This window comes from Panthera onca, chromosome X (genome assembly GCF_046562875.1).
Source record: "Panthera onca isolate mPanOnc1 chromosome X, mPanOnc1 haplotype 2, whole genome shotgun sequence".
Classification (NCBI taxonomy): domain Eukaryota; kingdom Metazoa; phylum Chordata; class Mammalia; order Carnivora; family Felidae; genus Panthera; species Panthera onca.
In genome coordinates, this window is record NC_138357.1 from 4,418,563 (window position 1) to 4,429,989 (window position 11,427).

At 50.0% G+C, this 11,427-nt stretch overlaps 1 protein-coding gene across 1 annotated transcript; it reads right to left on the bottom strand.

Moving 5' to 3' along the window:
* Positions 1 to 4,700: 4,700 nt before the first annotated feature.
* GPR50 (G protein-coupled receptor 50) lies at positions 4,701 to 9,447 on the bottom strand. The gene is made up of 2 exons (XM_081793354.1): positions 9,261 to 9,447; positions 4,701 to 6,391 (listed from the first exon to the last, which is right to left on the bottom strand). Exons 1-2 carry the CDS (start codon positions 9,445 to 9,447, stop codon positions 4,701 to 4,703), a joined length of 1,878 nt encoding a protein of 625 aa, XP_081649480.1.
* Between the last annotated feature and the right edge of the window lie 1,980 nt (positions 9,448 to 11,427).

An 11,427-nucleotide genomic window follows, 5' to 3' on the forward strand; every position in this document is an offset into this window, starting at 1 on the left:
TCCATATGTGTACCAATAAGGCATGTACAAGAATGTTCATAGCAACTTTCTTCATAACAGCCCCAAACCAAAAAATAGCCCAAATGTCCATCTATAGTAGAATGGATTGAAAAAAAAATTGTTATATTTAATATAATGGAATTACACACAGCAATAAAAAAGAATGTACTACTTCTACCCAAAGGAATGTATAAATATCACAGACAAAATGACAAGTGAAAGAACACAGATACAAAGAGTACCTTCTAGGAGCACCTGGTTGACTCAGTAGAGCATGTAATTCTTGATCTCACACTTGTAAGTTCAAGCCCCACACTGGGCATGGAGCCTACTTAAAAACAAACAAACAAAACAAAACAAAAAGAGTACATTCTATATGCTTCCATTTAAATGAAGTTGAAGGGGCGCCTGGGTGGCGCAGTCGGTTAAGCGTCCGACTTCAGCCAGGTCACGATCTCGCGGTCCGTGAGTTCGAGCCCCGCGTCAGGCTCTGGGCTGATGGCTCGGAGCCTGGAGCCTGTTTCCGATTCTGTGTCTCCCTCTCTCTCTGACCCTCCCCCGTTCATGCTCTGTCTCTCTCTGTCCCAAAAATAAATAAAAAACGTTGAAAAAAAAAATTTAAATGAAGTTGAAGATGCAGCAAAATTAATCTAGTACCTTCTAAGTGCTGGAAATGTTTTCTGTCTTGATTTCTATAGTGGCTACACAGGTGTAAACACACAGAAAGATTGATTGAGCTCTACGCTGAAGATTTGTGCACTTGACTGTATGTAAAATATCTCAATATAAAATAAAATTGAGATGTACAACAATGTTTATAGAAGCATTTTTCATAGTAACCCCAAATTGGAAACAACCCAAAAGTCCATCAACAGTCTATCAACAGAATCAATAAATTGTGGTATATTCATCCTGTAGAGTACTACATTAAAATGAAAAAAAAAAAAACCCTGATACATACAAAGACATGAGTGAATCTCAAAGACATAATATTGAGCAAAAGAAGCGACGCTAATATACCATTTATCAATTCTATTCCTAGATGCATATTCCAAAGAATTGAAAGCAGTAAATCAAATACTTGGAAATCAATGTTCATAGCAGCAGTATTCATGACAGCCAAAAAATGGAAACAATCCACCAATGGATGAATGGACTAACGAGATGTGATTTATCCATACCACAGAATATTATTCAGCCATAAAAAGAATACAGTACTGACACCTGCCGCAACATGAATGAACCTCAAAGACATTATGCCCAGTGAAAGAAGCCAGTCAAAAAGGGACAAATATTGTGTGATTTCACTTACATGAGGTTCCTAGAATAGGCAAATTCGTAGAGATAGAGAGTACAATAGAGGCTACCCGGGGCTGGGCAGGGGAGAATGAAGAGTTATTATTTAATGGCTACAGAGTTTGGGAAGAAATTGCTGGAAATGAGTAGTGGTGATGGTTGCACAATGCCGTGAATGCACTTAATGCCCCTGAATTGCAAACTTAAAATTGTTAAGTGGTAAATTTTATGTTATGTATATTTTATCACAATTTGAAAAAAAGAAATTGGTTATAATAGAATACATACTGTATATTTCTACTTCTATGAAGTTCTAGAACAGACAAAATTAATGCATGGAAAGAGAGGTCAGGATAGTGATTGCTTTTGGATGAAGTATTGACTAGAAGAAGGCAAAAGGGAGCCTTCCAAAAGAGAATCTACACCTTGCTCAGAGTGGTAGTTACATGGATGCATACAAACATAAAAATTTGTCAAGCTGTCACTTTTAGGTACAAAAAATTTGCCAGGCTGTCACTTTACAGCATATACATTATATTTCCATTTAAAAGGGGGAAAAAAGAGTAGAAGCTGGGGAAACTGTCACTTAAAAGTTGCTTGCATTTTTTAATCCCTTGACTATGGAGACTTATGCTCACTTGAAAGCAGATTCTCTCTTTGGGGAAATTAGCAAAACTGGCCCTTCTGATCTCACTGGTGTAAAACTAGAAACCCAGCATTGTCCTGAGGAGAGCTACAAAGCACCTTAAAACTGACCACAGAGATTCAGGGTCCTGTCTTGGTCACGCATAGTGGGTGCAATAAATCAGAGATGTGTTTATGAGGCTTCTTGACTTTGGGGAGCGGAGAGGAACAATACAAAGGAAGGAGGGGCTGAGAGAAATGTCTCTTGGCTATGTGCTTGAACTGCAGCTTGGTGGGGGGGAGGGTTGTGAGGGAGGCAGACAGGGGATCAGAATGGCTAAAGTGACACTTTGTGAGACTATGGGCACAAGCTGTGTTGCTTCAAGCACTTGAGAGCAGAGTGTGAAACAAAGTTGGTAAAAGTATGGATATATGTTCTCTCCCCTGCCATCTTCTCTCAGAAGCCCACATGCCTTGAGCCCCAGGAGAATAGTAGTTCAAAGCGTTGGCACCCAGCACCCTTGGTCTGAACACTACTGTAATCTCACCAAAGCAAAGCTCCTTGGGTGGTGGCAGAGAGGGAGACAATGGAACACATGGCAGGGGGTACTGGCTGTAGACCAGTTTGTGAGTACATGAGGAAATATCCTTTTTGTGTGTTCCGGAATATTTGGCAGAAATTTTGCACAGGGAATCAGCCTAAAGTCCAGCAGTCATCCTGGTAGGGCTCAAACCTCTGTAAATTGGGCGTGAAAAGTTAAGATTACCTCAGTTTATACTCACAGTCTGAACCTGGACAGAGCAACTACATGTGTATATCTCTGTGTCTATGTATATGTGCATGTTTAAGTGTACATATTTTCTTAACAAAACTGATATCCTACTGTATATCATTTTGAATCCATTTTTATTTTTACAGAGCACTTTATTTTGGGCATTTCTTTGTCATTAGATATTCTCTTGGGACTGTGTTCCCGAGGTCAGGGAGCCTTGCCCAGTGGCTGGGGTCTTGCCACCTATCTTCCAGCTGGAAAGGAAAACATCTGCTTTCCTGCCTTCCACTTCTGTGCCTCCCCCCAACTGGCTCATGAGCTCGGTTACTTGGTCCCAGCAGCCTCTAACAGTTGTGACATTATTGGGGTCGCACTTCATGCCTTCCATGGGGGTAAAAAAGAGATCTGTTTTCAGAAGCCATGACAGGCAAGGTCCAGAAGTCTAAGAGTAGACAGGTCAGGTCATCCATCGTCACCACATGCCAAAACCAGGGAGCCCTTCTCTACCCCCACCCCACCCCACCCCAAGTCTGCCAGCTTGCTGAGTCAAGAAACTGAGCTTTCTATAGCAAGCTCATAGAAAGGATGGAACCTACGCCCAAGTCTTCTGATTCCCCAAGGTCAGTGCTTTTCCACCCGCCTCTTAACCCTCCTCACAAGAAAGTTGGGAGGAGGAAGTGAATTTACCCACAAATCACACAGCAAAGCCACAAAAACACTTTTATTTAATTGCTACCACAAATACAGAATCAAATTAAGGCAGTATAATACATTTCTCCTTATCCTTACAAGCTTTTATACAGTAATCTTTGCTTTCTGTGTCAGTTTGAATCAATAGTAGAAACGTTTATTAAACAACTTTTTCTTGAATTCTAGAGAAAAATCATTCCCTGGGCTATCAGGTGTGCTAATACAAGACATGTACAACTTAACATTGTCGATCACAGAAACGTCAGCCAAAGGCTGAGAGGCTGAGGGACAAGGCAGGAGACAAAGGCTCTGGCGACCAGCTATTACCTTGAGTTCCCTTCTGGATGAAAAAGAAAAATGTAAAAACTGATTATGCAAATACATCAGGCAGTCTAAAAAAAAAATCTGAGGTAAAGAGTAGTTGTCAATTAGAATATTAAATACATGACTGTAATTGGTTCTAGCAACCATAAATTTGGATTTCAGGAGAAGTAACTAGTTTATGAATGGATTTGTTTCTCTGGAACTGAATGAAAGAAAATTCTGGAAGATGTTTAAAAAGGTTAAGTGACTGCAAACAAGGTGACTATAAAAATCAGCACCAATGTTTGAATTTTCATAAAATAGAAATAATTTGGTTTGGCCACATCTTTCCTTTTGCCATTTGAACTCATAGGCATAAAAATTTATTTTATTAAGAGCTTATCAAATTGTGTTCAGATATGGGTCATACCTTGTTGCTGAAACTCAGAAAAGAAACTGTTTCAAGAACTTGCACTTTATCGAAACTGCCTTTCTGACTGCCATTTTAAAAAGTACAATATAGAGTTACACACTTAAAACCATAAAGCTTTGTGGTCACATTTACTTACAAAAGCACTCCTCCCCTTCCCCCCCACCCCCCACTGGTGGGGGAATGAGAGAATAAAGCAGGAACTGAGAGGAGGAAATGAAGAGAGGGGAGAAAAGGGGATACGAGGGTGAGAAAAAAATCAACTCTAAAATTTTAAGGATCACTGTTGGCTCAAGGTCAACTATAGAACGAAAGGGAGGCTCAGAAGAACAGATGTGAAACTTGGGGGAAATTTTGTCTCTAAAATAGCAAGCGCACACATGCGCGTGCACACACACACACTTTTTCAAAGTATGTTATGTAAAGAAGGAGTATGCCTACAAGGTGGATGTAGATACACCACGTCTGTGAGTGCATGTCTATGTGTGTCTGTGTGTAGGTGCAGTAAGTTATCTCACTTTGAATTACATATTCTAAACAAACTTGAAAGTGGACTGCTTCCTGGCCACCCTTAAGAGCATTATTCACACAGCCATTTCATCAGAATCAGCTTCAACATCAATGATCACAATCTTATGATAATCACTGGTGGTAGTGGTGATCACAGTGGGGTCAGGACCGTGGGAGGCAGTGGCAAGTTCCAGTGGGCTGGCAGCAGGCTCAGGGGACTCACTGTCAGGGCTGTAGACAGGCTCAAGGAGATCAGTGATGTCACACTCAAAGTGGCCGGCGGCAATGGTCTCAGGGTGACAGGACACAGTGAGCTCAGGGTGGCTAGCAGCGGCAGGCCCCGGGTGGCCAGCAATTGCTGGCTCAGGGTGGCTGGTGGCAGCAGGCTCAGGATTATCAGCAACAGTGGGCTCAGGGTGGGTGGTGGCAGGCTTGATGTAGCCAGTCGTGGTTTTAGGATAGTTGGTAGCAGGGCTGAAGGCAGACTTGGAGTGGCTGCCAGCAGCAATGTGGTGGCCAGTGACAGGCTTAGGGTGATTGGAGGCAGGCTTGAAATGGACAGAGTCAGCCTTGAAATGGACAGAGGCAGGTTTGAAATGCACAGAGTCAGCCTTGAAATGGACAGAGGCAGGCTTAGGATATACAGTGGCAGACTTGGGGTGACCAGACGCAGATTTGGAGTGGCCAGAAGCAGTCTTGGAGTGGCTAAAGACAGACTTATGGTGGCCAGAGGCAGATTTGCGGTAGGCAGAGGCAGCCCGGGGGGGGCCAGAAGCTGGTTTGGGATGGCCAGAGGCAGGCTCAGGTTGGCCAGCTGCAGCATCACCAGGTAGTGGAACATTCCGGACATTCATTGGCATTTCCTCCACAGCAGGACAGGCATGGGCACGATCTTGTTCATGGGCTTGGTCACGGGCTTGGTCACGAGCCCGGGCACGGGCACGGGCCAGGGCCCGGGCCTCCCGAGTCTCACGAACATCAGTGATGAGGCCAGAGAGGAACAGGATAGGGTGCCGCATAGCATGGAAAATGGTCCAGTATTCTCTTCGGAAATTCTCATTGAGGAGCCCGTAGATCACAGCGTTGAGGCAGCTATTGAAGTAGGCTATGAAGTAGGCTGCAAGATAAAGCCAGTTGGGGATCTTGCCTGCCATTTCCTTCGGACTGACAGCCACCAAGACAGTGAGCACGTTGATAGGACACCAGCACACTGCAAAGAGGAGGAAGATCACAAACATGGTTAGAAAATTGCGAACCTCAGCAAGCTGGTTATCGGGATTCTGCCCAGCCGGGTCACGGGCTGCTAGCACTTTGGTCCAGATCCTCACGTAGCAGAAACCCACTATGAGCAGAGGGAGGACAAAGTGGATGCAGACGATGGTCACAGCAAAGACAGGGTTGTTGAGATAGTTGAAGATGCAGGTGTAGGTGCGAGGATCATACTCGATGGTGCCAATGTACATGTTGGGCAGGACTGCCAGGACGGTCATGACCCAGGTGATGACCAGGTAAATGCAGGTATTGCGCACGCTGAAGATCCGCTCGTATTGGAGGCTGTGGCAGATGTAGCAGTAACGATTGATGGCAATTGCCATGATGTTGAAGATAGAGCCGACCACACTCAGCCCTGTGATGAATCCAACCATCTGACACTGGAACTGGCTCAGATCCCAGCCCCCAATGGCCATGGCATGCAGCATCAGAGGATAGGGGTAGATGGCCACCAGCATATCGGCCACGGAGAGGCTAACGACGAAGATGTTGCCTGAAAAACATATCAGGGGGAAGGAAGAGGGGGAAAAGCAGGGGAAAATAAATGGTTAAGTATGGAAGTGTATAAGTTTAAACTGGAGGGAAAGGCCGGCTGAAGAGGTGACAATTTAGAATTCTAGAATTCTTTTTAAAAAACACTCCTGTCACTTTGTGTTTATTTGGAGGCATGCCCCAGATTATTGTGATGTACAACCGAGTTTGGGAGACCTGTCCTTTGAGCGCCTTTTTCCTTTCAAACAATATCATCTCTGCTTCAGGGAGAAAAAAAAAAAAAACGAACTTATGTCAGAAAGCAGTAAGCACAGAAGCCCTTTGTGGAACCTTTCATACACACGGACATGCTGCCACCTTTTTAGACAAAAACAGAATGCAAACTTTTTCCTTAAATGGGGATAGGGAGGGAAGTGAGAAGGGCGTAGAGGCCAGGTAGAAGCTGTGGGTAGAAAGTAGGCTGGAGGTGTGGGGGGAAGGGAAGAGGCTGGAGGAGTATCAGGAAGCCTCACCACCACCACCACCACCCCCCCCCCGCCGAAAAAATGAGTGAGCCCTCTGCTTTTTCTAGTCTAGCATTGTTTTTAAAACGCAAACCTGTCTAAGAGAACAGTCTGAGAAACGGCATTAAAGGCCGTCGTCTCCTTAAGAAAACGAGATCAGACAATAATTAATGACTAAGCCCGGTAAATACTTACCATTTCCAAGGTAGCCTAAGAGTGAAAACTGAGGGGAGGGAGGGAGACCCTGTAAAATTTAGTCTGAGACCAAAAACTGTGAGTAGGGAGAAAAACAATCAGGAAAATCCCGGCAAGGATTAGCCGAACTGCCTGCTTCCTTGGGGTCCAGCGCAGAGCCGTGAACCCGCTTGTTCAACGCCCTGTGTAAAGAGTTCCCGCCCCTGCTCTGAACTTCACTAGAGCTTTGCAGCTAAACAGGCAAGCGAAGAGGGGGAGTCAGCCCCCAGTCCTGTTTTGTCGGGCACCGATAGGAACGTTTTTGTAAAACCTGTCCAAAAAAAAAAGGACGAAGAAGCCAAATGCAGGCGCTGAGCTGTCTCCCTCCCCCCCTCCTCTCTCTCTGAAACACCTCAATGCTAATTAGCATTGGTTTGGCAAAATACTGCACTTCATCTGGGACTAGGAGAAAATGAGCACTTTTTAAAAGGGCAAAAGAACGTTTCCTTCTGCCCTCCTGCCAGCGCTGAACGCCGGTCTCAGCGCTTTCCACCCAGAGGTTCTTTCTAGGGTTTTCCCTCAAAGAAATGAATTGGGGAAAGTGGAAAAGGCAGAGGTAAAAGCCTTAAAAACAAAAACACAATAAGAACCTTTATTTGAATTATAGAAAGAAAGAAGAAGGAAAAAGAAAGGGCAGAAGAAGAAAAGTAAGAAAAAAAATGGGCTTCGCAGGTGGTCCCTGGGGGCTCTCTGGTTCCTTGGGACCGCGCTACTGGGGCGAGGGTGAGGTCCAAGCGTGCAGCCTCGCGTCTCCAGCGGACCAAAGTGAAATCAGACATAAGCACCAGAGCGTAAAAGAAAACTTTTAATGACTGTGTGTCCGTCAGTGCATTTTGAAACTCATCCCCTCAAAGTAATCCTCCAAAAACGGGCTGCTTCCTCTTCCTCGCGCCCCGCCCTCCGGGTCCTATGGGTACGCGACTCTCTCATCCCGCCCTCTCTCCCCGTTCAGCCGCCTGGCCCCCCACAGGCAGAGATCCCGACAGCAGAGACCCCGGGCGCCTCCCTCTCCCTCCTGGGACCCGCGCGAGGCGTCCGGGCCCCTTTGCCCCTCCCCTCCCGTCCTCCGCCCTCCCCCGCCCAACCTGCAAAAGGGGGCTCACCGCTTGGCGGAGTCCGCCGCCCCCGCCCCCCGCAAAGGTGGCCGCGCCCTGCAGCCTCCCGCGCCGCCCGCAGCCGGCCCCTCTCCTGGGCACCAGCTCCCGGCTCGCCGCCAAACCCCATCCCGGCTCCCGGCGCTTCGCAGTTTCCCTGCGCCTCTGGCCGCCCCCTCCGAGCTCTCCCGCGGCCCTCCCGCCATCCTCGCCCTGTTCTCCCTTCTACGCCCCCCACCCGAGATGCCCAGCTCCGGGACCTCTCCGCCAGCCCTCCCTGAGACCTCCCAGCACCTCGCTTACGGACTTCGCGATCTCCGCTGCCGCTGCCGTCGCTGCCACCGCCAGCTGCGCCCAGACCTCCGCTCTGCTCTCTCCACCCTGCGCCCTGGGACGGGCGGACGGAGCTCGGCTCCGGCGGACTCAGACCACCCTGCTCCACACTCAGACGCGAGGGTCTGCGCTCCGCTGCCCGGGAGCCGCCTGGGTGCCGCCCTGGAGCCCCAGAGCCGCGGCAGCTGGGGCTCGGCCGGCCCGGGGCGCCGCCGCTGCGCTGCGCTCCTGTAAGCGCCGCCACAGCCGCCGCGGCCGCCGCAAACTTAACTTTCCCGGATCGGGTCGCAACCTTGCGGCTCCCTCCGCAGCAATTCGGCCCGCGCTGTCTCCGCGCCACCACCTCGGTGGCCTCTGGCTCGGCATGCTGTCCCCAGACGGTGGCCGCACTCTCTGCTGGGGTGCCGGCTCCCTCTGCATCACGTCTCCGACGGGGCAGGGCTGAGGGGTCTGCCGCGCACCGCGGGACCCGGGCTTTGCACTTGGACGCCAAAAGCTTATTTCCCCCAGCTCCCTCAGCCTTCAGAAGGTCTCAATTTATGGGGCCCCGGCAGAACATCACCACCCAGTTTCTCAGGGAAATTGAGGGTAGGGACGTTCAATGTGAGGGCACTGTCCGAGCGGTCCCTATTTTAGGCGCCCGAACCAATGACCTAGGGTTTGCAAGTAGCTGCACGCCAGGTAGGAAGAAGTAAGGGTGGCTTACCAGAATTTCGAAGCTTCTTATTCTTCGTCACAGCTAAGATGACCATGGAGTTGCCGATCAGGTCTACGACGATGGTGATAACCATTGCGCAGAACATAAAGATGATTAGAGCCGGTGGGTAGTCTGGCTGTGGCAGCTTACAGCCGATGCAGCCGTACGGGGTGGGGACTGCCACGGTAGGCCCCATATTGCTGCCGGAGACAGTTCGGCTCTCCCAGCCAGTCAGGACAGCGAACACCCGCTCTGTCACCAGGAGCTTCCAGAAAGCTGCCTCCCCTCCGATGATCAGAGAGCGAATGACAGCAACCCGCCCCTCTCCGATGAGCTTTTAAAGCCTCAAGAGGTGGCTAGCCCCACCCCAAATCCCTCCTCCCGACCAATCAGAGCTCCTCAAACACCCCCGCTTTGATCTCCAACTCATCTTGGACAAATCCACAACGAGGTGTCGTCTTGCTTCCGACTGCCTTGTTTGTGCTTCCCTTCTAGCCGCCCCCACCATCCCCTAGGTACTTTGCCTCGTGACAAGCTCAGAATCCACCTCCCTGCTCCCCAGCCACTGCGCTTCCGTTTCTAGCAAGTTCTTCTCCCTTCCCTTGCAACGCAAACACTTAGCAAATCGATGTAAAATGCAGAGCAGGGGCACGGGGGTCTCTCTTGGGATTCAGTTCCAACCCAAGCCAGTCTGTAGCCTCCAGCAGAGTGTGAGAGAGCGCCAGTGGCCCTTGAACCCTAGATATATCTTCTTGAAAGGTTCATGCCACCTCAGGTGCTTTTTCCCGTTCAGAGCCTTTTGCACCTCATGGGGAGCAGGGGGCAGCTGCCCAGAGCTTCCACTCTCAGTCTGGGTGCCCAGTGTCTAGGGAACTTAGCTCTGCTAGAGGCTGGTTGGCTCCCTTAATGGCAGCAAGCGACTGAACAGTCGATCAGGGACTTACGCTCTCCTTAAGGAGATGTCCCCTGCGCCGGGCTCTGGGAGCAGGGAGTGGGGCAAGCGAGAGCAGGGGCTGGTCCCCTTCCCCGCTGCTGGGCACCGTGACTGCGGGAGCTCACAGGCTTCTTTGGGAAAAAGTAAAGCGGCGAAACAGTTCCGGCTCTTTTCCCCTCTTGAGGTGCTCCGCACGGTCTACAGGGTGGCGCGGGGCTCTCGGACAGGCTCGGGGAGCTGCGCTACAGAGGCGGGACGGTCGCGGAGGTGCCGGGCAGCGCAGCCAAGAAGACTGCGGCAGATCAGCCCCTCTGCCCCAGGCATATAACTTCGGTCGGTGCTTCTCCCTTGCCACCCTTTGCCAGGGGTCCCATTTCGATCTCATTCAGTCGGACCGCCCCCTTCCCTGTAAATCTCTGCCCGGAGGCGTCACGGTTCCCTGTGGAGCGCCCAGGCACGCGAAGTGCGCGGGCCACGGGAAATCCGAACTGTTGGGGCTAAAACTAGAGGGGCGCGATTCTCTACTCGCTCCCTCCACAACCTCGGTCACGGGAGTGGATTTCTGCCCGCTACTCGGACTCGTGGCTCTTGCTGAGAAGCTTCGCGGTAAGTATCAGTGAACATTTTGAAACTTGTCCCAGACTAGCTTTCTTGCTGCACTGGGGGAGAGGGGGTTGCACTGTCTGGGAGCGCCACCGTCTGGACACCGCAGCCTTCCTACCCTGCCGGGAGAGGGTCCGACAGAGGGGGTGGGGGCTGGGGGCGGATTCCGAGAGGGACCGAGACGTTCAGGGACCCTTAACGGAAAGGCAGACATGGCTGAACACCAGATTGCACGCACTTTCTCTAGCGGAAAAGCCCAAAGTAGGAATGTCGGAAGATGAATCCCTCCACCCCTACCCCCTGCGCTTGCTACCGGGAAGGGAATCCGCACGAAAGACGATCTCCCGCTTTGCGCCTTTTCACATTCATTATCTCACTGCTCCTGGCTGGCGGGCTGGCTGGAACCCGGGAGGCACACTCTCCAGGCTGGACGAGGCCACGATTTATCCATAAACGCAACGTGAGAACCGGCTCTGCTCTCCTCCTCAGAGGAAGGTGAGCCCTGGAAAGAGGCGAGCGGCCAAAAGTCCATCCACGCGATGGACTAGTTCGTCCACATCAAGCTGCTCACGCTGGTTCCCCGAGGGTTTGGATCTTTTTACTTGTGGCAGGGAGCCGTTTTTAATTCGAATAAACAAA